Source organism: Toxotes jaculatrix, chromosome 11 (assembly GCF_017976425.1).
Source record: "Toxotes jaculatrix isolate fToxJac2 chromosome 11, fToxJac2.pri, whole genome shotgun sequence".
In the NCBI taxonomy this organism is placed as follows: domain Eukaryota; kingdom Metazoa; phylum Chordata; class Actinopteri; family Toxotidae; genus Toxotes; species Toxotes jaculatrix.
This window is the reverse complement of record NC_054404.1, coordinates 17323434-17349370: the sequence shown is the minus strand read 5'-3', so window position 1 is coordinate 17349370 and position 25937 is coordinate 17323434. Positions and strand designations below refer to the sequence as shown.

At 38.7% G+C, this 25937-nt stretch overlaps 4 protein-coding genes across 4 annotated transcripts; all 4 read right to left on the bottom strand.

The window, feature by feature from the left end:
- Positions 1 to 1379: 1379 nt before the first annotated feature.
- On the bottom strand, positions 1380 to 7963 carry LOC121189301 (eukaryotic translation initiation factor 2-alpha kinase 3-like). Its single transcript, XM_041049254.1, has 16 exons — positions 7827 to 7963; positions 6445 to 6577; positions 6257 to 6288; positions 6110 to 6152; positions 5761 to 5828; positions 5585 to 5675; positions 5213 to 5244; positions 5066 to 5108; positions 4869 to 4945; positions 4603 to 4743; positions 4350 to 4484; positions 4032 to 4239; positions 3740 to 3919; positions 3280 to 3381; positions 3103 to 3165; positions 1380 to 2293 (listed from the first exon to the last, which is right to left on the bottom strand). The coding sequence occupies exons 1-16, from the start codon at positions 7910 to 7912 to the stop codon at positions 2159 to 2161; spliced, it is 1569 nt and encodes a 522-aa protein (XP_040905188.1). The 5' UTR covers positions 7913 to 7963; the 3' UTR covers positions 1380 to 2158.
- Positions 7964 to 8295: 332 nt separating this feature from the next.
- On the bottom strand, positions 8296 to 15821 carry LOC121189299 (interferon-induced, double-stranded RNA-activated protein kinase-like). The gene is made up of 19 exons (XM_041049252.1): positions 15600 to 15821; positions 15022 to 15160; positions 14772 to 14923; positions 14563 to 14683; positions 14369 to 14439; positions 14137 to 14286; positions 13863 to 13995; positions 13638 to 13705; positions 13440 to 13527; positions 12977 to 13011; positions 12797 to 12881; positions 12596 to 12630; positions 12348 to 12467; positions 12097 to 12225; positions 11805 to 12006; positions 10981 to 11124; positions 9772 to 9873; positions 9392 to 9454; positions 8296 to 9185 (listed from the first exon to the last, which is right to left on the bottom strand). The coding sequence occupies exons 1-19, from the start codon at positions 15704 to 15706 to the stop codon at positions 9048 to 9050; spliced, it is 2082 nt and encodes a 693-aa protein (XP_040905186.1). The 5' UTR covers positions 15707 to 15821; the 3' UTR covers positions 8296 to 9047.
- Positions 15822 to 17257: 1436 nt separating this feature from the next.
- Positions 17258 to 23033, bottom strand: eif2ak2 (eukaryotic translation initiation factor 2-alpha kinase 2). The gene is made up of 19 exons (XM_041049253.1): positions 22779 to 23033; positions 21982 to 22108; positions 21715 to 21869; positions 21504 to 21627; positions 21248 to 21321; positions 21005 to 21154; positions 20780 to 20912; positions 20587 to 20654; positions 20438 to 20501; positions 20255 to 20286; positions 20134 to 20176; positions 19972 to 20039; positions 19739 to 19858; positions 19488 to 19616; positions 19172 to 19388; positions 18932 to 19075; positions 18688 to 18783; positions 17927 to 17989; positions 17258 to 17576 (listed from the first exon to the last, which is right to left on the bottom strand). The coding sequence occupies exons 1-19, from the start codon at positions 22883 to 22885 to the stop codon at positions 17439 to 17441; spliced, it is 2052 nt and encodes a 683-aa protein (XP_040905187.1). The 5' UTR covers positions 22886 to 23033; the 3' UTR covers positions 17258 to 17438.
- Positions 23034 to 23481: 448 nt separating this feature from the next.
- gpatch11 (G patch domain containing 11) lies at positions 23482 to 25832 on the bottom strand. The gene is made up of 8 exons (XM_041050012.1): positions 25682 to 25832; positions 25266 to 25492; positions 25138 to 25179; positions 24918 to 25038; positions 24744 to 24834; positions 24512 to 24625; positions 24166 to 24247; positions 23482 to 24069 (listed from the first exon to the last, which is right to left on the bottom strand). The coding sequence occupies exons 1-8, from the start codon at positions 25729 to 25731 to the stop codon at positions 24014 to 24016; spliced, it is 783 nt and encodes a 260-aa protein (XP_040905946.1). The 5' UTR covers positions 25732 to 25832; the 3' UTR covers positions 23482 to 24013.
- Positions 25833 to 25937: the final 105 nt, after the last annotated feature.

The window sequence follows — 25937 nt, the reverse complement described above, 5'->3', positions numbered from 1 at the left end:
ATTGGAAACACACCAGGTTTCTTATCTTAGATGCTGCTAAAATGAGAGAGTACATTGTTTTGGTGGTGTAAATGTCAAAGGAAGAATGATTCAGTGTTTAGTCATGCAGTTATCTAAATGACATCTTAAAATAAAAAAAGAAAAATTTGGCTAGCAGCTGTCGGTAATTATTGAGGAAGTGAAATAATATTTAATCACCACGAACCCAATTTTGACTTTCACATAACTGAAGCAGCAAAATGTGATGCACTTCATTTATGTCTGGAAATACCAGTATCATGGCTCTACAATGGTGGCATGGTAAAACCCATAGAAATGTGTTCTCTATAGGGAGGAGAGGTTAATCCTGGATGTACAAATGTTTATTTCAGCAGCTTCTTCTCTCCTTACAGCTTCTGCCACCATCAGGGCCTAAGAGGCAGCTCCATGACTAATGAACCAGAAATCAACCAGATTATTCAATCTACATGAAGGCAGTCCATCCACCTATGGCCTTTATTCACGGGCACTATGCAAATGTTAGCGCTCTTTGCAGTACGGTGATAACTGAGTTACCATACTGAGCCGCAGGAGCTGATTTGTGCTGATTACCGGGGGCCTGTGTGACTGTGTGCACCACAGCCAGGTGATTGTGTGGGATCCTGTGTTTGGCTCTTGTTACTGTTGTTTTCCACAGAGATGCTAATCATCCAGCATGCGCCGGAGGCATGATTAAATGCCACACGGCTCCCTCGGTTTTGGCCCTCTCACTGTGAATAAACCTTTCTCACCCACAGGCTGAGGAGGCCTGGAGTCTGCAGCCATGCTCTGAACAGCCTGAGCTGCACAGAGCCACAGCTCCCCCTACAGGTCACACTGCAAGTGGGCAAAGTGGGTGAACCGTTGTTTTCACATCATTCCAAACTGAGCTATTACACATGGATGACAATTATTTGTGTTGGACCATGTGTTTGGTTTCACTTGTCCCAAAACACTGTACACTGTAATCTAATGTTTTGTGCAAGTTATAACTGGTTTATCGTTGCCTGTATTTCTCTCGTAATGTTACCTTCATCACAACAAAGCAGTCATCAGTCATCTTTGGAAATAGGAAACTGTGTCATGTACTGTAAATGAAAAAAGAAATAAGAAGGTAAGACTGCCCTCTTGTGGTGGATCCAACTGTAAATTTTATTACCATCTTGACTGTGGGAAAACTGCCAGTAGTGTAGTCTCAGAAGAGCAAAATTATGCCTTTGTTCTTCACAATTTTCTAGTGGAATACTCCACTAGAAAATTGCCTTCCAATGCACAAAGTAGTAGTCAAGTCAAGTTGACTGGATTGCTAAGTTGACTTGGAGAGCTAAGAGACAGAGACAAATGATAAACAGAAGTCAATATGAAATAATACCAGTTATGGCCGGTTTATTTTTGTGATGTACTGTACAACACATAATCTCCAGGCTTTGAAAAGAAAAAATAGACATTGCCCATATGTTGTTACACATGTTGTGTAAGATGTAACTTACACCTTTAACAAAGACTGTCAGACATAGATAAACATGCACAGCTTTACATTCATCTGTCAGTGCAAACAGTGTGATGCAGTCATTTTATACTGCACTCCTAACATGAATGTAATTCTCAAACTGCACATTTCTCATTCTTAATCATCCAATAACAATGTTTTAAAATAACAATAAGAGCTAAGCCATGTCAACATAAACAGACAGAAAGCTACAAAATATTTCTACTTTGTGCGTTCACTTGAGAACTTGGAGACTGTCTATAACACTGCCAGATCTTTGAGGTGTGACGTAAAAATAATACAAACACATTTAAAAAATTGCATCTAAGAATTCAGCTTTACAAAGCTTAGATTCTTATTTAGAGCCTCCAGAGTCCTACAGACTCTGTCTTTCTGTTTCAAAGGTAAAATGATTATCAAGTATTACAAGAGAATTAAGGCAGCATGCAACTTATCTAATTAAAAAAAAAAAAAAAAAATTCTTCTGAAATTCATGACATGATCTTTTTATTTTTACTTATCCTCAGTCTCCATAATAATGCATAATATTTCATATACTCTGAAAATCCTTTTTGGACATTAAAATAGACCTTCCAAGTACATGTACAGGATATGATAAAACAACCATGATGTTTTCGGTTCTTCTGTTACTCAGACGGTCCTGTGGCGCGACGCACTGTCTTGAGTGTTGAATCTCTGAGCACACTTTTCCAAGTCTAACTTGAGCTTACTTGCCTCAGGTCGGTCTTCTGGCTTCAAACTCAGCATTGGCCTTATGATGAAGAACTGCAACAGAATAAAGAACAGCCAGTGAGAAATCCATCCAAACTGCAGCATTTCTTCAGTGCACAGCAAATTCCACATGTGGACATTACATGAGCAATCAACAAAGGTAAATATTTTAAAGTGTTACTGCTATACTCCCCAAATACTGTCATCTGATACTGACCCCCTCTACTCAGACTTAAGTAACCTGATTACAGTCAGCTTTCTCCAGTAAGTCAGTTTCTTAAACGCCATGTAAAAGAGGAACCTGGTTCCCCGAATTGGCGTAGAGGATTATTAGAAATTACCTGGTTTCCCCATGCAGGGAACACTGATTTCTCTGCCATGTATATGGGTAATCAGCTTTTACAAGCACACATATGGATGGAAGATTAAAACAAGCAGCAATTTGTCCTTGGATTTGAAAAGTCTTAGAAACTCCAACACGCTAAAACAGAAACTAATATCAAATAGTGCCAAAACAATTTACCATTGTTCAGTTGCTCTCTCTCTCTCTCACATACACACACTTATATCTTTGTAAAGACACTCACTGATATATTGCACTCCCTACTCCCTTACCCTAAGTTTAACATTCCAGACTAAATGCCTAACCCCAACTCCAACCTAAACCTATTCTGACTCGTAACCCTCACACAACCCTTTAACATGCTTCTGACAGACTTTCTGTGCAGATAGGCCATCTGAGTAACTACAGTGCACATCCAGTAAACACACTCTCTCATTTCCTGTGTAACATGGTTACTGAAGAGCATATCAGCTTACTGACTGATTCTTATTCCAAGTACGCTGCCAAAATGTTGACATACCTCATTGGGAAACAAGTCTGAAAACTTATTGGGAAGTTTCTGTCTCCTGGCATCATCCCATACCTGGAATTCATGCAGTGACAAAACAGGCTTAACACATCTGATAAGTGGCTCAATTATGCCTTGGTACCAGGTATTAATGACACAATAAGCACAGTGTTGTTGTAAACAACTCACCTCTTGTCTTTCATGGGCAGTGCAGAGTTTCCAAAGAAGTTCAAAGTATATCAGCCCCAAAGCAAATATATCAACCTTTTGGTCATAAGTCGTCTCACTCTTCTGTTGTAAAACAGGAGCACAGTATTAACAAGAGGCATGAGGCAGCTAAATGTCTCTCCTTAATCATAACATATTAAACAACACCTTGTATGCTCAATTTAATCAATTGAATAGTTAATGAAGCCATTCTGTTGTAGATGTTTTTGTTTGTAGTAAAATCATTATATGACATAACTAAAGGTGGACAAAACTGATTATAATCTAACTTATTTTTTTTCCTTTGGTGAAGTTGCTATGAACCATGATAACACACTCCAACATGTGGCGTTTAGTGCTGTGAGCAGCAGTTAGGATTTCTCTCCCTTTGACAACCAGTATTTAATAATACAGAGTAAACTGTCCACATAGACCATCTGACCTGCTCAGGAGCCATGTAAGATGGGGTTCCTTTGCACACTGTTCTCTCAATCAGGTTCTCAGCATCGCCATCATTCTCAGCATCGCCATCATTCTCAGCATCGTCATCATTCTCAGCAGTGACCAGACCAAAATCTCCAATCTTCACTTCTCTGTCCCGTCCGAACATGATGTTGGCAGGCTAACCAGAGAGGGAATGAAAGAAAGAAAGAAAGAAAGAAAGAAAGAAAGAAAGATGTAGCTCCTGAAGTGATGTGATGTGATAAATGATGATTTCATTCTCCTTGTCTCACCTTCAGGTCTCGGTGGATGAGCTTCTTGGAGTGAATGTACTCGACTGCGCTGACCATTTGCTGAGCAATGGTTAGACTTTCCTTTCTTCTCTTGGAGTCTTTTGTCACATTCTGAGCATTTTTCTCATCTATCCACACTCTAAGAGTTTTGGTGTCACACAGCTCCATCTGAATATAGAGGTACCCTTTAGGTGGTTTACTGGAGGACCTGGAATAGTAAGAAAAGACAAATATAGAAATAACATACGAGTAAGTAAGGATTTTAAAGAGTAACTTAACACCCATTAAGTTACTCTTTAAAAAGTGGTTAAGACTTACTGTGATGTGCTGTAGCTGTCATCCACACTGTCCAATGCGTGTCCTGAATCCTCTAACCAACTTGAGTAGAATCGAACAACGTTACAGTGAAGGAGGTCACACAGTGCCGTCGCCTCTTGTACAGCTTTTTCAATACTAAGGGGTACAAAACAACAGCTATTAAAAACTTTGAACATGCCTGGAACCGTTACCTTCTGCAATGAAATGCAAATGAAAAACACAAAAACATAAAATCATTCTTTAGCTGACTTACCTGTAACATGGGACAATCTTTACAGCAAAATCCTTCTTCATCAGTTTGTGTTCTGCCTTGAAAACACGGCCAAACGCTCCTCCGCCGAGGTACTCCATGGGGTTAAAGTCTGATACAAATCTTTTATTGCTGAAGCACACACTGAGAGAACAGACATGTCTTTACGACTGTGTGTCAGCTTTTGTAACAGACAACACCCAAACTAAACATCACAGAAAACAGAGTAACACGCTAGTACTAAAATGTGATGATTTAAATTTCCTTACTCAGAAGTTTCTGACACCGATGACGCCTGCTCACTAGGACCATTTCCTGTTTTCATTTCTTCAGGAATCAGCACCTCCTTAATCAACAAAATAACTCATGATTTAGAGATTATACTCTGAATAAAAAAATAAAATAAAAAAATGTTTAAAAAATACTAAATTATTAAGATGATTCAACTGTCCAATTGGCACTGTACCTCTTTGCTGTTTCGACTGGTGTTTTGAAGATTTTCTGCAGGCCTATGAAGACATGAAACATGATTAGCAGCAATAGTCATTTTGTGATGTAATATTTTGTGTATATTATGTACTGTAGCTTTAGAGTGACTCTGAAGGTGACTTACTCTTTTTTGGGCCTCACATCAGGATTTTGTTCCTTTGTAATTGGAGAAAATATAGAAAATGGTGCCAGCAGAACTTAAGCAAGAATTTAAAGACAAATCAAACTGAAGGTAAATTGATTTAATAAAATATTGAATCACAACTTGTTTTGGTTTGTTCTGAACAATCGACCCCACAGTAATCCTCAACCACATGATTCCACATCCTCTTGCAGAGAGGAGAATAGTTTGAAACGCCAAATCAGCCATAACAGAGGGAAAAGTTTACTAAAATCTAAAATACCGTGATTTGTCCCTTTAGTTTAGAAGGATTTATTTCTAGGTCTTTTCCTTCCAGTATGATACAGACTGATGATTAGAAAGGTGATAACAGACCTGAACCTTGGGACGGTTTGATGCATCACGGAAAACATCTAAGTCTGTTGTACCGTTTGCCACGCTTTTTGATTTTGCATCACAGAACTCCCTTGGAGAATACAAAGATACATTAATAAACATATCAACGTTTCATTAATTGACGTATCAAACTCCTCCATTAATCAGTGTCTTACGGTTCAGTTTGTGGTGTGTCTGGTTTGACTGGCACTCCATCATCACATATAGCTGAATAGAAACACACCTGAAACATTTAAACAGAAAGTCTTTAGCTTTACTGAGCCAACATACATAGTTCAGTTTAGTAGATACTTTTCTAATGAACTGGTACCGAAGGATTTTTTGCCAAACTTTCTGTTGCATTTTCTGTCTGTCTTCAGGAGTCAGCACATCCTTAATCAAAAAAGTAACTCATGATTTAGAGATTATACTCAAACTAAAAAATACATAAAAATAAAAAAAATTTAAAATATTTAAAAAATACTAAATTATTAAGGTGATTCAACTGTCCAATTGGCACTGTACCTCTTTGATGTTTCGACTGGTGTTTTGAAGATTTTCTGCAGGCCTATGAAGACATGAAACATGATTAGCAGCAATAGTCATTTTGTGATGTAATATTTTGTGTATATTATGTGCTGTAGCTTTAGAGTGACTCTGAAGGTGACTTACTCTCTTTTGGGCCTCACATCAGGATTTTGTTCCTTTGTAAGAAAAAATAAAATACACACTTTTTTTTTAGCAACTACTGCCATCTTTAAGGATATCCAAACCAGTTAATAAGACATGCCTCTGTAGATTTTCTTTCAAATATGAACACTCAATCCAACATGCACCATTTTAACAAACAATAATCATACCACTGGTCTCTGATTTTCCGTCTCAATCAAACCTCTCAGAGAACTTTTAGTTGCATGCTGCTTTGCTTCCTTTCTGTTCCCCCCAACACCAATGGGCACATTTTGGCCATTGACTATGGGCATCAGGATGGATCTGATAAAGAATTGTTAAAAGCTATAGTTACGGCCAAGACCATGGCAACATATATATATATACACACACACACACACACTTTACATTTATTGTTTGAAAGAAAACCCAGATGAAACTTGTCTCTCACCAAAGCATGTCTATTCTCTCACATGACCAAACCCAAATAACTTTTTTCTTTTTTAAACTGAAACTAACATTTTTTTTTGGCCTGTCAGACATTTCACAAACTATTTTACCTCCTTTGTACCTGAACTACATTATGATACATTTGTGAAATTACGCTACAATGCAATACAATTTTGACATCACAGTAAAATCACAGGTGTAATTTAGCAGATCAATAACGGCTAAACTCCATTTAGTTGCTTCATTTTCAGGGTCCTGGTACTGTGCATGGTGGTTTAATGTCATACTGTCATGGCTGGGTCACCTTAACACAACAAGGCCATTGTTAATGTTATGAATATTATTATAATAACTCCAGTTCTTCTTTGACAAATCAACATGTCTGCAGTGAATAGTGATGTGTCCGTCACGAATGAAATGGCTCTTAGAGCCGGCTCTTTGAAGTGTTGTGGTTTGCAGTGTTCTGTGTTGTTTCACTTTAAATTTGTTTAAAAGAAAAAAGCTGAAAGTTTAATACTGTTAAAAGTTGAATTGTAAATAGTTGTTTTTTGTATTTTTAATAATTTATTTTTTATGTGGAGTAAATAAATAAAGGCATATTTATATAAAAAACATATATAAAAACTACATATTTTTACATTATTGTTGATAGTAAATTAATTTAACTAATTTAATCAACAAAACAATCTGAAGAGCTGCTTGGGAGCCGAAAGAGCCGGCTCTTTTTAGTGAGCCGAGCCAAAAGAGCCGGTTCTCTAAAAAGAGCGGGATTTCCCATCACTAGCAGTGAAGTAGGCCTGTTGGAGTGGGCGATTTCCATCACTGTCCAACAGAGGCCACTATAACTTATTCTACATTAGCGAGCAAAGCTGAACGTGCACTCAGAGGTAAGAATAATGTGTAAAAGAAATGTTTTCAAACAGAATATTTGGGTTTTACGGGAACAAAACTTCGGGACATGCACTTGTGCAAGTCTGGTGTTTACCAGACATGCACAAGTGCATGTCCCGAAGTTTTCTGGTGTTTACCAGACATGCACAAGTGCATATCTGTTAAACGCGCCGGCCAAAGTGAGGACCTCGGGAAGAATGACGGTCACCTATCGAGTATGGCTCTAACTCACCTTCCAGCGCGTCCTGGGCCCTCAGAGACAGAGCCCTCATGTTTTAGCTCCGAGCCTTTTCTTCGTGCAGAACTTTTCTTTTCCATGCCGAGCTGTAAAACCTCGAGGCTCCGCAACAGTTTCCGCTGTTCAGTGATTTAAATTTCGTCCACATCCGCATGCCATCCAATCAGAGATGCCCGTCTAAAACGAATAATGACGATGACGTTTTTCCGCTTGAACATGAATATGTCTCCAGAGCCGTGGGAAAAGTCACATGACCATCACGGACACATTTATACAGTACAACATTCATTTATTCAAATGTAATACACACACACACGCACGCACGCACACGCATAGTTTATTAGGCAGTTTATTTGGAGCACGTGGTTTGTGGAGCTGTCTAATTGTAGTGCATTATATCGTTATTGCAGAGCTGTTTCTGTTATTTATCCTCACTGGTATAAATAACACAAACTGAACATCATTACCGTCATCAAGGTGGAATTTATTATTTATTTTTTATTGCAGGGCTGTTGGATTAGACTGCATAAACTGCAATGGTTTAGCTAGGGAGACTTAATAAAAGAACACACACAGTCACACACACACACTTTGCTAGCAAAGGAAGACAGACTGATGTACTGACAGTGTACTACAATGCTCTGCAAACAAAGTAAAACCATAAATAAATCACCATTTTCGCCCTCAATGACCATTATTTTATTTTCCACTTTAACATCTTTCAATACAAGGCAAAGGCTGTCGTGTGATATCACTCAAAATACATTTACACACCACAGAATACATTTCCAGCACTGAATGAAACGTCAGATATTGACTGAGAAATAACCAGCCACATGATTGGTTAGAATAAGAATGTGAATTAATGTAAAAGTTAAGTATTAAAATCATGATACAGTTGATTATGTTTCCATCATGCTCCTGTCGGCTAAACCACAAACACAAGGCCCCAAATCCAAACACTGCCATTTGTATGTGTGTGTGTGTGTGAGTGTGTGTGTGTGTGTGTGAAAGAGAGATAGTTGAATGTGAAGCCTTGTGAAGTACTTTGTTTGCTTATGGATCTCAGGTTAAAGTGCTATACAAGTGCAGTAATTAACCATTTTCCAACCAAATCATTTAACGTAACAGTATATCATATCATCAGATCACAGACCGATCAGAAGAGACAGATTTCCATAATCTCCTGTGATTTATCACAAGCTGTTGTGAATATCAGACAGTTACATTTTGCTGATGCATGTTTTTTTGTGTGTTGAGTATCTTGGCCCACTCTTGCAGACCTGCCTTCACTGTGCTTGCTTCAGGTCGCTGTTCTGGGTTTGCACACAGCATTGACTTCATTATTTTGTTCTGCAAAAAGCAACAAAAAACAACAGCCACTGAACCAACAATAATAAATATTTCTGAAACTCCACAGAATTTCCCACACGTGGACTGTGCACAGACAACTGACCAATGTAAATCCTTTTAAACTGAGACTGAAATCCTTTCTGGCACCCTGTGGGAAATACTGTGGCAGGTAAATAAGTCTCGATAATAAGAACACGGTCATGTACCTCTGGAGAAAAAGTCATTGAAAACTGGTTGGGAAACTTCTGACTCCTGACATCTGTCCAAATCTGGTGTTTATGAAGTGATAAGAGAATGAAAGAACATGTTAGTCAAGGAGAGATAACAATCTAATTACGCTCTGTTGAACATTGCAAATAGTTAGAAAAAATATTAAATAAGAGATTAAAAGATGATCAATAAAGTTCCATTGTGATATTTATACTGCTTTTATTACATAATACACTGAAAAGAAATCAGCTTCTGGTGTAAGGTTAGATGCTTTTAAATAACAGACATAGGCCTATGTGATATGGTGACTTTGTCAGGGAGAGTCAATTGTTAAACTTCTACACACAATGTTTAGTTCCTGACATGAATGACTCACCGCACATTTTTCATAGACCGTAGAGAGTTTCCAGAGGAGCTCAAAGTATATCAGCCCCAGTGCAAATATGTCCACTTTTCGGTCATAGTTCCTCTTACTCTTCTGTAATAAAATAAAAATGCAGTATTAAGTAGTATTAAGTAGTAGGGGTGTAACAATACATGTATTTGTATTGAACCGTTTCGGTACGGGACGTTCAATTCGGTACAGGGCTGTGCACGGGTGAGTTCACGTTGTGTGTGTTTTGGTTACATTCTGCCGCTACACGTGTAGGTACACTTGCAGGCCGTGTGCATAATGGCTACTGCTAAACCGGAGCTTGAAGAACCTTCCCTGTCGCTAAAGTCGCCTGCTTGGGAACACTTCGGCTTCCTAGTTAAATATTGCAATGGAGAAAGGCAGGTGGATAAGACGAGAGCGGTGTGCCGACACTGTTCAGCTGAAATCGGGTACGTTTCCGGCAACACGGCAAACATGCTAACTCACCTGAAACGACACCACCCGAGTGTAAATATCACCGCTACAAGAAAAAGGAACACCTTAGTGCAAACGCAGCTGGCATCAGCATTCAAGCAGCTAGCGAGAGGGTATTTTCAACCGCTGGGGATATTGTAACTGCCAATAGGTCTGCACTTACTGCTGACAATGTGGACAAGTTAATTTTTCTGGCAAAAAATATGAAGGTTGAGTAAAACTGAACAGGGCTTCATGCTGGAACTGTCAGTGCTGCGCTTTACTTGGGTAAACTTAAAAGGAATTCATTTTTTATAATATTTCATACATTTGTTGTTTATTTGAGAGTATTTTATTTAATTTGTTACCAGGCAGCACTTTGCAGTTATTTTATTTTCCTGTTTGTATGTTACAATAAATTGTTGGTTTACAAACAGCAAATTTAGGTTTTGCATTTTGTTCCCATACTGTACCGAAAATGAACCGAACCGTGACCTCAAAACTGAAGTACGTATCGAACCGTGATTTTTGTGTATCGTTACACCCCTATTAAGTAGTGGCACTTCATCAGTTTAACATGTCCTCTTAATCACCACAACAGATTAAACTCAATAAGTATGAGGTAAAAGGAAAAAAATGGATATAATAAATACAGTATATTGACAGGAGAAAAAAGGAAGAATGAAAAAAGTACAGTTATTTCATATGCATTCTGGCATATTTTAATGCCTCTAATGTTGGAATAGACCATCTCACTTGTTCAGGAGCCATGTAAGATTGGGTTCCTGTTCTGTTGGTCCTTTCGATCGGGTTTTCGTCATCGTCATCAGCCTCAGCAGTGACCAGACCAAAGTCCCCAATCTTCACTCCCCTATCCTGTCCAAACATGATGTTGGCAGGCTAACCATTGAAAAGCAAAAGCGGCAATTAAAAGTAATTCACATCAAGCCCCTTGAATGATGTGCAAAAAAAATTACATGGTCAGATTAGTACCTGTTGGAATAAAAAGTAATTAAAAAAAGAAAAGAAAAACCAATCAACAATAATGCAGTGGTCTCTCAGTTTTACTTTGAATTTTGGTCAATCTGTCCATTACTTCTGTTTCCAAATATCTTAATAACCATTGGATGTATTTGCCAAACAATGCAATGTGGTGCAAAAATATTCAGATGATCAATACAAATACTTTTGCTGATCCTCTGAGTTTGAACTTTTTGTGATTGCAAGAGCAGAACGTCTTAACAGCTGGATGGTTTCCCTGTCTGACAGCTTAGATACATATTTCCTCCATCAGTCAAGAATGATAATCTGGTGTGTAAATACTTAATATGGGCCTTAATCAAGGTCTGACTATGAGTCTAAAAATCAATCTTGAAAAAATTCATTACTCATAAACAACATTGATTTTGTAACATTAAATATAGGACAGCTTCAAAAGCCTGACTTCAACCACATACTGATCTGACAGCAACCAGCATTCATTGGTAAGTGGCAGCACACAGCTACACATTAACTGAAATGCCAGTTTTTGTGTATATTAATGAGTTAAAGCCCAAGATATTGGATCAACTTTGTCTCACCTTAAGGTCCCTGTGGATGAGCTTTCTGGAGTGAATGTACTCGACTCCATTGACCACTTGTTGAGCAATGGTTAGACTCTCTTCTCTTCTCTTGGGGTCTTGCAGAGTTAAGCTATTCCTCTCACTTATCCATTCTTTAAGTGTAGTGTCACATAATTCCATCTTAATGTAAAGGTACTGTGACAATGAATTACTGGTAGACCTAAGAAGGCAAAAGAAAAAAAAGCAGTAAAGTGTCACACCTTCATTTTTAGTTCATATGTAGAGTACAGTAACACACTGTGAGACTTACTCAGAGGTGCTGCTACTGTCCTCTGCACTGTCCGGTTTGTATTCTGAATCCTCCATCCAACAATGGTAGTATCGAACAATGTTACGGTGATGAAGCTCTGATAATGCCAACACCTCTCGCAGAGCTCTTCTGATTGAAGAATGACATGATAATGGCTGAGTTAATAATACTATCAAACTATCCTGTAATGCATCTGTTAAAATTCATCTGATAAAATAAATGCTGCACTGTACACTGCACACTTGACTTACTTTTTACCACAGACAACCTTGATGGCATAAAACTTGTCCAGCAGTTTTTCTCTTGCTTTATAAACACGACCAAAGCCTCCTTTGCCAAGTCGCTCAATGGAATCAAATTCTGATGTAAATCTGAAGGTAAATAAGGTAAAAAAAAAAAGAACACAGTAATGTCTTGTACATAACTGTATAACTATACATCAATTAACAGAAAAGAACTTGCAAAAGTATATTTAAAAAAAAAAAAAATTTTTCCATACCTGGACTGAGTTGATGTATTTCTTTCAACAACAACCTTAGAGAATAAAAAACAGATAATACGGATTTAAAATACTGAAGAGCAGGGACATACAAACAAATACTCTTATAACACTATTATTATTATTATTATGCAGAATACACTGTGCAGTGGCAAACTTTCCTTTTAACTGTTTTTTAACAATTTTGAAGAAATAACAGACCTGATCTTTGGTGGGGTTTGATGACTCTGGGGGCCATGTCGAGCCACTTATACCTGTTTCCATGCTTTGTGGCTCACTAAACCCTCTTGAAGAAAACAGTGACAAACATTAGTAGACCACAGATTTACTTACTGTAAGCTGTACAATCTGCTTTAATACTGAGTCACTGAAGAGACTTACAGTAAGGGTGGCTGTGACATACTCCTTTGTTTCACCTACAATGCACAACAGTGTTTCGTTGTTATAGTGAACATGTTGGTTAGAAGAACCATTTTGATTTTTCATCAAGATAAATCAACAGATAAGCAAAGGTAGCTAGTCTCAGTAGCTGTAACTATCAGTATTAGTATGAGACAGTATTATTTACTACAGCCTGAAGTAATCTCCCTCTCTCCACAGCAAAAAGTAAATCACTACCTGGCTTAAATATCTTATGGTAAAAGGTTTTTCAAATACAAACAGGTATGCAGTGGTAACTATGCTGAGACACTTGCACACCTCATGAACTGCTGCAGAAAGCCAGAGTGGGAAAGCCCAAAGAAAACTTTCTTGCTCTAACAGTGGCACTTTTTAAATAGGAATCCTTATGAGTGTAGACTATTGATTATCTGCTACAGATTTTTTTAAAAGAGAGAGAACAGACCTGAGCCTTGGAAGCCGTGGGTACATCTGCAAATATTATGGAGTCGGTTGTGCTCATTGGCACGTTTTGTGATGAGGATTCACTGCAGAATACAATGACAGACATGAGTACAGATTTCTTAGTGTACAGTATACTGATAGTGCAGTTATATAGTTACAGTATTTAACTATTGCCCTGATACTAATGTCAGTAAGTGCTTACAATGAAGTTGATGCCGCCGACGTAGATGATGCACCATCTTCAGATGTTGTGGACCTGACAGACACCTAAAATGCGCAGAAAAGTTTGACATAATGTTGGACTTAATCTTTTAAGATAAATTTCACATCAATGGAACCATTCCATTCCAAAAAAACAAAGAACCATATATTATTCTGCCAAATTAAATCTGATGATACGGAGGGAGTAGAAACTATTAAATACCTTGCTGTCCCAGTCGGACTGTTCTTGAAGAGCAGACCAGGCCAGCTGAGCTGCATTTTGTCTGGCTTCCTTCACACTCTTTCCCTCACCCACAGGGTATTCCTTGTTGTCGATTTTTAATTTGTAGAAAAATCTGTTTTGTTTGTTTAAAAAAAAAAAAAGTTCAGATCATTGTCTTAACGTCTTAAATTTTTTAAAAGCTGAACATCAATCAGAGTTAGCATACAGTGTCTGTAGTGTTTTTTCAGGTTACAGAGCTTCAGGTTGAACTCACTGAAGGTTATGAGGTGGGCCACATCGCCTGTCTTCGATGAACGTATGGCTGCGCTGTGTTTTCTGACAGTAGTGGTTGACAATTCCTATGAAATTTGTCTCCATAAAGCTGTTGTCTCTGGAGTTCACAGTCAGGTCTTCCATCTTACCACTGTAAAAAACAGATAAAGTAACTCTTCACATTGATGGAGACATCAGAATTAAACAGTGCATTGCTGTAGTGAAATACTCACCAGAACTCATCAAAAACGGTTTGGTTTAATTCCTCATGTGTTTGAGCAGGTGTACAGTTCTCATCTGCTGCCTTAGAAGAGAAACAGTATAATTTTGAGCTGGTTCACAGTAGACTGAGTGTGTGACACCCTGCAACACAATACATTCTTAGGTCAATGATGTAGCTGAGATAAACTGGTGTTTCACTACTTACCTCTGTTTTACTGCCATGTATCATATCATATACAAGCCTGGCTGCTTCCTCCTTGGCTGCTCTCTTTGTTTTCCCAGAGACAGCTGGGTAGTTCTTACCATCAACCACAAAGCTGCATGATCTAATATCAATAAAAAAAACATTTTATCTACTGCATTTTTAAATGGTGAAAAGATACCGATGAATGTGGATGCAGTTAGGAGGCTTACGGAACAGTGTTGTTTGGTCCCGGTCTGGTTGACTCCAGAGGCTTTACAGACACCCTGTTCTTCTGACCATATTCATTGAGCCAGCATATGTAGTTGATGTTACTGATACTTGTCTCACTAAGTGATGTGGTGGAAGCTTCTGCTCCATTTGTCTGTCAAGATAATAACAAATAAACACGTGTAATGACTTGGTCTTTTTACTTTTGCAATCCTGCAATCCAACATGTTCAAAGAGGAAGAATAATCTCACCGATTCAACTGAGTCCTGGAGTTTGTTCTCCAACAAGCAGTTCAGGGCATTTTTTGCAGCATTATACCTGGCTTCCTTCTTGTTCCTCCCTACTCCATGAGGATACGCTTTCCCGTTAAGAACTGCCCTCTGGGTGAATCTGTCGAGGAATTGTCACACATTAAAGTTGGCATGAAAAAGTTGTCAGTGGGGTGGGGCGTGGGTTAAATTACATAAATCTGCACACTTCCATTTTCAGCCTCTAGGAAGAAATGTTTAAACACATCTTCCATGTTGTCACTAATCTGGGCTTGGCTGGCTTTCATGAAATACAGCCTTGTTCACCTTCACCTTCACACACACACACACACACACACACACACATATGTGTGTGTGTGTGTGTGTGTGTGTGTGTATATATATATATATATATATATATATATATATACATATATACATATATACTACCCTTTGATCACCCATACCTCCCTAAGGAAGACACTCTCGCCTAATGGCGCTCCCATTTTGATGGAGCATGTCAGCAGAATAATATGCAGAGACATGTTTAAACACTGATATCAGACATGTATCCGACTCACGTCTGGTTATGGTCCTGTCCGACAGAGCCCAGGTCTTCATAGCGCAGAGCAGAGCGGGTCCTCTGCGCATATTCATTTAGTTTAGCTACGTAGTTTCCAGTGTCCATTAAAAATGAAATAGCGGTCTGACTTTGAGCTAAAATTGTATAAAAGGTACAAAGTACAACGATCAGTGTCCTAACATCTCTCCCCTTCCCGTCCTCTCTCAGGTCTGCGTCCTCTCTTTCGATTCAGCTGATTTTAGATTCACTATAAGTTTCGATTTCTTCGTCTGAGACACGCTCACGTACTGTAACCATCGAAACTGAAAGTGGCCAACAGATAACCCGACGGCTGGTAAAATTGGCACTGATCTGATTTTGTTATAGATTGTACAAAATTGTATGTCCAGTGGTGTGCGCAGAATGACTAGGATCAACATTTTAAAAGGGGGCACCTCCTCCAATATATTATAGATCAGGCTCACCATAGCACCTGCCATTAGCCATGGCAGTATCTGCAGCCACAGTTAGCCACAGCCAAGGGTACAGCCATAGCAATTACCACAACCACAGTAAAAATCGAGTGTCCACTTTTTTAAAATCATGCATTAATTTGGGAGAGAGAATGACTGAATGGCAGCAAAGGGCCTGGGCTGGATTCAAACCCAGGCCACTGTGGCACCTGACTACCGGTGTGCCCCTGTGTGCCCACTCCTGCTGTGGCTGCAGTCAGTGGCAATGGTTACAGCCTTAGCTCAGTTTTCCTCTCAGACTGGCACATGTGGTAGCCACAGGATAACTTTGGCCACTCATAGGGGCTTGGAACTTGAGATGACCAAACTGAAGCACATCCTGGGTAAATTTCAAGCCCCCCTCCTGATCTTCATCTCTGCACGCCACTGTCACCTTCTATCACAAAGCATGATTAGATACTTGACAGCCTGATAGCCGTTGCTTAGACAATTTTAGACACCCTCCTGTAATCTTTAGTGTTTTTGGTTGCAGTGGCACAGACTTATGTGGTTGATGATGACTTCCTCTCACCTGGACTGAACCTTTAAATGTTTCTGGAAATCAAACAAAGCTCAGTGTTGCTTTGTTTTTCCACTTACCTGTTTGCTCGTACTCCTTCCTTTAAACGTGTTTCATGCAGAAGAAGTCGACTCTGAAGAGTTTCAACCTATTAAATTTTTCTACATGAGTCAGAACCCAGTGAGACCTACTACACAGTACTGTATTATTCTTGAATGAACCTTCAACATCATAAATAAAATATTTTAACTGCTACAATCACTAAAGTAATTGCAGGCTCACAAAAACATAAACAGAGTGAGGACATATTTAAGACATTTCCTGGTTTATTGTATTTAACCCACTGCTGTGCCAGCAACACTGCTAGCATCCCCCCAGAGTCAATTCATATTCCTTCTGTCAGGAACTGCAAATGCAGCTATTTGTAGATTTATCCACTGGATCCTGGATCCAATGTACAGCACATGTTACGAAGCAAAACCTGTAATGCAACATCCCTTTAAACACACCTAACCAACCAACAAGGAGTTACTTATTTCAGTACCAGTTTTCAAAGTAATTATGCAGCCAGGACGTGATTACCTGTTAAAAATGCACAATGGCACAATTTCAGTGTAATATTGCATTGACTGATTATAAAATGCATGAGGTTATGTGTTTTATTCCATCAAGAATAGTACCCCATACACTACACGATCAATATAAATTTGTTCAGTTTTTAAAAAAGACATTCAAAAACCTCCACGTGTTAAGGGAAATGATTCCGGATTTCGTGCTTGTGAGGACTGATGCTTCTGTCTGTTGTTTGAAGGTTTCCTCGCAATAATTACACAGTCCTACTGTCACGAGACATAGCTTTACTTGTCGTAAGTGTATCACTGAGGTCTTCCAAGTCTTTCTTAAGTTTACTAGCCTCGGGTCGGTCTTCTGGTTTCACACGCAGCAATGACTTTATAATTTGATTCTGCAACAAAAAACAACAAAAAGGAAAGCTGTTATAATCTCCACAATATTAATAAAAGCTGCCAATGTGTTTGAGGCTCCACTCAGCTGTATTTCCCTCAAGCTAACTTACAGTACATCTTTCCCCCCTAACAGCCACCTGTTTGCATTTGACATATTGCTTACATAATATACACGTAGTATCTGTTTTGGCTCCACATCATTTGATGTTCCTAAGATGACCTCATGAACGGTGCAAACCCTTTTACCTCAGCCTCAGCTACTGCCCTGCTGGTGACCATTACAACTGACTGCCATCCTGTGGAAAGCACTGTTTCATGTGTCAAGTAAATTGAAAGAAAGCTGATGTACCTCTTGAGGGAAATTGCGCAAAAATCCTGGAGGAAGTTTCTGGTCTCTGGCATCGTCCCAGATCTGGAATTCATGCAATAATAACAGGGAGAAACTGTCACACTGTAATGGTTTAAGTCGGGCAGACACTGTACGGACTTGGCCCGAGTTTACCCCTCACATTGGTTTTCCTTCAGCTAATTTTAAAACTTCTACCAGATTGGTTGTTCTTTGGTCACAACGCCTGATTAATCACCTGAACGATCACTGATCAGGTTCTCAGACAACAGATTTCTGTTATGTCACAAATTTTGATCTGTCTTACGGCACAAGCTGTTCCATGGCGCATTCTCCCTCACAGCTACTGTCGTAAGATCATTACCAAACTTGCTTTGATATTATTTGAGTTGTATTTCTTCAAGCTATCTGCTCCATGTTACTCTTTTTTACTCACAGATCACAGAATTGCACAAAGAAAAGCTGCTTTTCTCTCTTTATGTAAACACTATGGATACAGACGTCTTGTTTGAATAAACTTGTGTAGTGTGCGTTAACACAACATTAATAAAGGTGCACACTGTCTGCCCAGTTTCACCGGGACACTTGTACAGAACAGAGCCACTGTCAGTGTATTGTTAGTAGTAACACCTGTGCTTTTACCACTATAAGCCTAAATGTCGGCTGTGAAAATGAACTAGGATTTTTCTGTGGAAATTTAAAGATCCATTATCTGTTATTATATTATTATTATTATAATGTTATATTCTCTCTGAACAACTCACCGGTTTCCTGTCACCAGAGAGGTTCCAAAGAAGTTCAAAATATATCAACCCCAAGGCAAATATGTCCACTTTTCGGTCATAAGTGCTCCTGCTCTTCTGTTATAACACAAGAACACAGTATTAACAAAATGCTCTTTAGCTGTACAGCACCACTCTTCATTAAAATCTTTAAAACTTCATCCAGACAACCAGTATTTAATGATAGAGCGGAAACTAAAGTTAATGTCCACATAGACCATCTGACCTGCTCAGGAGCCATGTAAGATGGGGTTCCTTTGTACACTGTTCTCTCAATCAGGTTCTCAGCATCGTCATCATTCTCATCAGTGACCAGACCAAAGTCTCCGATCTTCACTTCTCTGTCCCGCCCGAACATGATGTTGGCAGGCTAACCAGAGAGGGACAGAAAGAAAGAAAGAAAAAAAGATGTAGCTCCTGAAGTGACGTGATGTAATAAATGATGATTTTATCTTCCTTGTCTCACCTTCAGGTCTCGGTGGATGAGCATCTTGGAGTGAATGTACTCGACTGCGCTGACTATTTGCTGAGCAATAGTTAGACTTTCATTTCTTCTCTTGGAGTCTCGCAGAGATTTTTTCACGTTCTGAGTATTTTTCTCATCTATCCACACCCTAAGGGTTTTGGTGTCGCACAGCTCCATCTGAATATAGAGGTACTTTACAGGTGAATTACTGGTTGACCTAGAAGAGTAATACTTGCTTTTAATAACCTTTTAATACCTTCATGCTTAGTAAATAAGTACAGTGCTGTATGGATTTCAACAAGTGTACTTGACTTACTGTGAAGCACTACTACTGTCAGCCGTACTGTCCCACTGGTACTCTGAATCCTCCATCCAGCATGTGTAGTATCGCACAATATTGCAGTGATGGAGGTCTGATAATGCCCCCACCTCTCGTAGAGCTTTTCTGATCCAATGGAGTACAAGAACATGGCTAAGTTAATAAAACTTATTTTATTCTGCACAGTAATTTTGTTTTCATGAAAATACTAGACAACACTCATTGAGAAAAAGAAATACTCAACCCACTCTTTGCAGCGGACCATCTTCACAGCATAAAACCTCCCCAGCAGCTTGTTTTTTGCCTTGAAAACACGACCAAAGGCTCCTTTACCGAGGCGCTCTATGGAGTCAAATTCTGATGTAAATCTGAGATAAACACAAGTATTGTTGAGGCAAAAAACTGAAAATACAAAAACGCCTGAAAGCAAAGTACGGAAAACATGCTAAATTTTGCAATTTAATGTTTTCATTTTCCATACCTTGACTTTACGGACTGTGTTGCTGTGTTCTCACTCAGATTACTTCCTGTATTCTTGGCCATTATATCCTTAATGAATAAAATAAAGCCATGATATAGAGATTAAAAGGTTAAACAAAAACCAACAAAATAAAGTGGCATAATTAATATCTTCTTACTTTACCTCTTTGCTCTTTCTGCAGGCATTTTGGAAATTTGCTGCAAGTCTAACCAGACAAAAACAATTATAATGAATCATAACATCAAGTAAAATGTGTCCTGCTGCTTTACCGTAGATGACTCACCTTATTTTGGGCTTCACATCAGGACTCTGATCCTTTGTAATGGGAAGTAGGGAAATATGGTCAATTATACAGTATTTAAGCATGCACGCATTCAGAATCCATTATATGAGGGACAGAGGCACAAAGAGTGCAATGCAATAATGTGATTTGATTAAGCAACTTGATGTAACTGAAATAACAGACCTGATTCTTGGGAGAGTTCAAAGAACTGGTCAGCATGCTTTTTGATCGTGCACAATGGGACTCCCTTGGAAAATATAGTAAGACACATTAGTAGAATATTCTCAACTTTAAGCTTTACGGTCTGTTGTACTCCGTGGTCAGTGCCTTACGGTGTGTTCAGTGGGGTGGACTGCCTGAGTGGTGTGCCATCATTGTTCAGAGCTGACAATAAAGTTATCTGGAAGCACAAAAAGAAGCGTTTGTCTGTTACACACAGTACGTGTACATGTTTTGGATTGCAACAATTATGCTGACGTGTGCTGATTTGACGCAGTGGTTAAAACAACAACAAAAAATGAATACCTTGCTGTCCCAGTCGGACTGTTCTTGAAGAGCAGACCAGGCCAGCTGAGCTGCATTTTGTTTGGCTTCCTTCGAACTCTTACCCTCACCCACAGGGTATTCCCTGTTGTCGATCACTAACTTGTAGAAAAATCTGTTATGTTGAATAAAAAAAAAAAAAAAAAAGAGTCAGCATTCAGTGTCTGTAGTGTTAATTCAGGTTACAGAGCTTCAGGTTGAACTCACTGAGGGTTATGAGGGGGACCACATCGCCTGTCTTCGATGAACGTATGGGTGCGCTGTGTTTTCTGACAGTAGTGGTTGACAATTCCTATGAAATTTGTCTCTGTAAAGACTCCACCCTCTGTCTTTACACTCAAGCTTTTTGTCTTATCACTGTAACACCAAAACAAATCAGACGCGAATTAAAAACATTAAGAACCAAACACACTCAAAATGAAACACTACATCGCTGCTGTTTGTTCTCACCAGATTTCCGACACATTCTGTTTTGACTCTTCCTTTTGCGTATTTGATGTGTCACTGATTTTCTCATCGCTAGTCTTAAAAACAAAAACAGTATGATTTTATTATGACTTCATAATTGTGTGGCCAACATTTCAAAATTCAACTTGAACATTGACAGAATTACAATTATTGGCTGTCATTTCAATTCCTTCCTCCCCTCTGCCCTTTTCTAGAAATTTAATTAGGCCAGGAGAAACTAGTGCATCTCACTACTTACTTCTGTAGTTTTACTGCCACATATCTCATCATATACAAGCTTTGCTGCTTCCTCCTTGGCTTCCTTCTTTGTTTTCCCATAGGCAGCTGGGTACTCCTTATCACCAACCACAAAACTGCAACATCTAAAATTAAACAAACATTTCATTTAATGCATTTTAAATGGTGACTAAACAACTAAGAGTGAATTAGTATCCACTGTGGAGACTTACTGTGTAGCATTACTTGGTCCAAGTCTTGTTGACTCCACAGGCCTTATCAGCACCCTGTTCTTGTGACCATATTCATTGAGCCAACATACATAGTTGATGTTACTAATAGTTGTCGGGTGAACTGGTGCAGTGGAAGCTTCTGCTGTATTTTCTGTCTGTCGAGAAAACAGCAAACATACATCAAGTAGACGTGCGACGTGAGTTTGTCTTCTATACGTTGGAATACAAAACCTGACATATGTAAATAAAGCAATATATTAATCTTACACAGTCAGCTGGTTCTCCCAACAAGCCTCTCAGGGCATGTTTAGCTGCATCCTGCTTGGCTTCCTTCTTGTTCTTACCCACGCCATCAGGATACACCTTGCCATTTAAGACTGCTCTTAAGGTAAATCTGAGGAGAAATTATTAGACCTTTGTCAAACAGACAATAGGACGCTAGAACATGGTGTGATGGAGGATGCAGTGCAAAGACATGAATCTGCAGACAGTCAAGTCATTAACCTGACCTAGTGCTGGACCCCCTCAGCCCCTCATCTGGAAACTAGAGAGGTGGTATCAAGTCATTTGTTTTATTATATGTGAACAACACTGTGATATGTGTATTACTATTAAATTAAATTAATTTTCACTCCAGCAGCAGAGCTGGTTATCATCTGGAATTTTTCAGCACTGGTGTCTATATCTAACTCGATGCTAAAGACACAGTTCAGTCAATACTCACTTAACACATAACTTAGTGTAACATTAATTGCATGTGTGCTTTTAAGGCAGTAATAGCTGACAAAGGGCGTTGATTCGTGAAAACAACACACTGAGATAGGACCGCAGGATAAACAAGTAAGCAGGGTAAACTGAATGGCCTGAGCACAACATATAGAATACGCCTATTTTCTACTATTTCTACAATCAAAAACGTATACTATTTGGCAGATAGTCACGTATAACTACACACTTATGCCAAAGTCCATGTCAATGTACATATATCCTTCCATTCAGTAAGAGTCCCCAGATCTCTTGAAATAATACATTTTATTTTGTATTTTATCTGAAAGCAAACTCACGTTTTAATGTGGTCCGGGCCAACAGAGCCAACGTCCTCGTATTTCAGCACCGAGCGTGTTCTCTGTGCATACTCGTTTAGCTTAGCTACGAAGTTTTCCGTTGCCATTATAAATTGACAAAAAGTCCGGATGCCAACTCAAATTACATACACATACTTACATAAACATGAACAGAAAACAAAGCGCAAATCTGTAAATAGTACATCTTTTCCGCTTTCATCTCACTCTGCCTCCATGTCTCCCAAACGCTGAGCCCACTTTCGATTCAGATTTCACAGTTAAGTTTCGTTTTCTCGATAAACGTCAGAAAACGTGGCGCCCTCATATGACTGAGCAGTGTCTGAATATAATGAATAACATCACGAATAAAGTGTAACACTGGGAAAAGTGTATGATATATATATATATATAGTTAGCTAGGTGTGTCTCTTTTGGCTAGTAGCCGTTAAGGTATTAATGTTAGGTAATCTGTTATTAATTATTTTGATTGATAAGCTTAACTAACGTCTGCTTGATATCTGCTGTCAGTTTTGTTGGCTGCTGTTTGTAGCTTTTATAAAATGTTTGCCTACCTGTACGCTTATTTTGCTGCTTAGCATTCCACAACTACATTTCCCAAGAAGCTTTATTACAGCACCTGCTAGTAAGACTGATGGGAGCTGTAGTTAATTTAAATAAACACTACGATACATTTGATACAAAATCCGTTTATTACATTTCAGCACTTCAGAAGAACAAATGAAAGCACAAAGGCAGCCATAATGAAGTTATCAGATACAGAATATAACATTTTCTGCTAAGAAGATAAATAATATTGAAATCCAGTACTGACAGGACAGAATATCGAAATAATAATAATTTCCACACTCATTTAAAGTTTAGGGGTATAATGACATCTTGTATTTTGTTTGGTAATTCAGACCTGTTTAATGAAAACACAGTGCATCTTTTCAAAATATAAATGTTAAAAAGGTATCATAAATTTCCCACAGGACTTTTAAATGTAAAACAAACAAACAAAAAAAGACTACCACTGACAATTAGCACTGAAGTTTTCCAGAGATGGCCAGCAGATTCAAAAAAGATAACCAAATTAAATCTTGCTCCAATCCTGATCACTTTATTAACTCAGCTGTGTAAAATGCTGTCTCCACTCACACATATAATGATTCTAGGGGTCAAACATTTGTAACTATGTTTTCACTAGGAATATCTGCACAGATTTTTTATCAAGTTCATTCATGGTCTGCTGCTGTATCCCCAGGACAGTTAGAGCACAAGTCCTCTTCATCTGTAAAAAAAAACAAAAACAAATATATATATATAATGTATCAGCAACGGCAGTAAAACAACAATAAAACTACAGCCATGTTGCCATCACTCTTACCATCATAGGTGGTCCCACACCAGATACAGTAAAAATGGATTCCTCTCAAATAGGATGTCAAAATTTGCAGTTTGTCAAATGACTGTAACACAGAAGCACATATCAATGTTTCAATATTACACAGGATTAACCATCACTGATTTCTATTAGACACATGTCTTGCACCTTGTGCCAGTACACTTTGTGTACTATACTGGCAAAATCTGCTATTATGTGCTGTGATACAAAGGTTGGCAACAAGACTAATGAAATAATTAAACAAATTTATATCTAACAAAATGTAAATGAAATGAAACATAAATGCTATAAAAGTGTAGTAGCAATACTATATACACTGAATACCAACAGTTAATTCCACAATCTCCTCTTCTTCCTCCTCCTCCTCCTCCTTGTGAGCATCTTCCTCATCATCGGCGTCTGCTTTTGGCCAGTACCAGTCTTCTCTAGGGACAGTGATGCCCTGAAATGAAAAGAGAATTTGCAGATCTAGATCTTTCCTCTGTGATATTGATTCTGTATTTATCCATGGTAACTGTGATGTCCTGATAAGCCTTTGCTATTGTCATAATTCTTCCAACCTTCTGACTGTCAAGCTGTTCACAAGCTCGCTGACTCCGTCTGAGATCTCCTTCAATCTTACGCTCCTCTCTTTCTGTCCTTACTCTTGACCTGGAATGAAAAAGCCCAAGATTACACACACAGACTGTGACACATTGGCCACAGTGCATCTCGCAGACAGCTGCAAACTTTACCTAAAATCTTCCAGCGATTTGGTCTCATTCTGTTGTTTGGCTCGTACTTTCTGTCGATATTGTTCAAGTTCCTCCTCAGCTTTTCTCTTCTTCACCTCTTCCATTCCAATGCCACCTCTGTCTGATTCAACATACACATAAAGCTACATGGTAAGCCATCAGTTGGAATGCATGTTGTCATCCAACACATTAAAAAAAAAAAAAAAAATGTACTGCCCACCGGTTTTGATGTTTAGAGGAATTGGATCAACTCTCCCAGCTCCTGAAGAGGTAACACAGATTTACATTAATACATGCAAGAAATGAAAAGGTTGAAAAATAAGACAAATCAGTAAAGCAGAAACTTGCCCTCCTTCCCGAGGCCTTGACCAGCTTTGTAACCCATTTTTTGCAGAAGTGCAAATCCCTTGTTCTCGTTGCTGATGGAGCTCTGTAAAGCTGCTTCTCGACTTTCCTTCTCCTGCTCCTTGTAGGTCTTCTGCCGGTTCTTAATGTTCTTCTCCTTTTGCTGCGCCTCCCTCTTCATTGCTTCTTTTACCCGCTTCACCATGCTGACTCCTGGTTTCACATCTTGTCTGACAGAGGAACATTGGGAACGTTATTGGGATAAGTGATAGTTATTCTGAAAGCAATGACTGCAAACTCCCACCTCTATATTTTCGCAGCTGACACCACAGGACAATAAACTACATAATGGTCCTCAAAGCAACATTTTCGGCATCCTCAGGTTTTAATAGAGAACACTAGAAAAACAAAATATTTACATTTTACTTAGAAATGCATCAGACATATAGTCCTCTTCCTCATCAGACATTATGGCCTCGCAAACAAAGGAGAAACAATGCAGAAACAACAGCTAGGTACAGGTAATGTCTAACTATCCGGCTGAGTATTTGTATTAGCTTCTACAGTGTTTGGTTCGTTCACAGATACATTCCGAGTAGTAACAAGGGAGACGGAAAGTCTGAATTTCCGGGAAATAATTCCGGAGAACGTATGCATTTTGAGTGCTTTGAGAGA

Bases quoted from the DNA above. Each gene is read 5' to 3' on its own strand.
- eif2ak2 (XM_041049253.1), bottom strand. From the start codon at position 22,885: ATGGCAACGGAAAACTTCGTAGCTAAGCTAAACGAGTATGCACAGAGA. The intron at 21,870-21,981 runs GTAAGATTAATA...TTTTCTCGACAG, and splicing joins TGGGAGAACCAGCTGACTGT to ACAGAAAATACAGCAGAAGC. The intron at 21,628-21,714 runs GTAAGTCTCCAC...GTTTAATTTTAG, and splicing joins GGACCAAGTAATGCTACACA to ATGTTGCAGTTTTGTGGTTG.
- LOC121189301 (XM_041049254.1), bottom strand. From the start codon at position 7,912: ATGGAAAAGAAAAGTTCTGCACGAAGAAAAGGCTCGGAGCTAAAACAT. The intron at 5,109-5,212 runs GTAAGTCACCTT...ATGTCTTCATAG, and splicing joins GATGTGAGGCCCAAAAAAGA to GCCTGCAGAAAATCTTCAAA. The intron at 3,382-3,739 runs GTCAGATGGTCT...GTTTTACAACAG, and splicing joins CTTACATGGCTCCTGAGCAG to AAGAGTGAGACGACTTATGA.
- gpatch11 (XM_041050012.1), bottom strand. From the start codon at position 25,731: ATGTCTGATGAGGAAGAGGACTATATGTCTGATGCATTTCTAAGTAAA. The intron at 25,039-25,137 runs GTGGGCAGTACA...ATGTTGAATCAG, and splicing joins TCCTCTAAACATCAAAACCG to ACAGAGGTGGCATTGGAATG. The intron at 24,248-24,511 runs GTTGGTATTCAG...TCTGTGTTACAG, and splicing joins AGGAGATTGTGGAATTAACT to TCATTTGACAAACTGCAAAT.
- LOC121189299 (XM_041049252.1), bottom strand. From the start codon at position 15,706: ATGGACACTGGAAACTACGTAGCTAAACTAAATGAATATGCGCAGAGG. The intron at 15,161-15,599 runs GTGAGTCGGATA...ATTCCTCGACAG, and splicing joins GGACAGGACCATAACCAGAC to ATTCACCCAGAGGGCAGTTC. The intron at 9,186-9,391 runs GTACATGACCGT...TGCTTTTTGCAG, and splicing joins CAATGACTTTTTCTCCAGAG to AACAAAATAATGAAGTCAAT.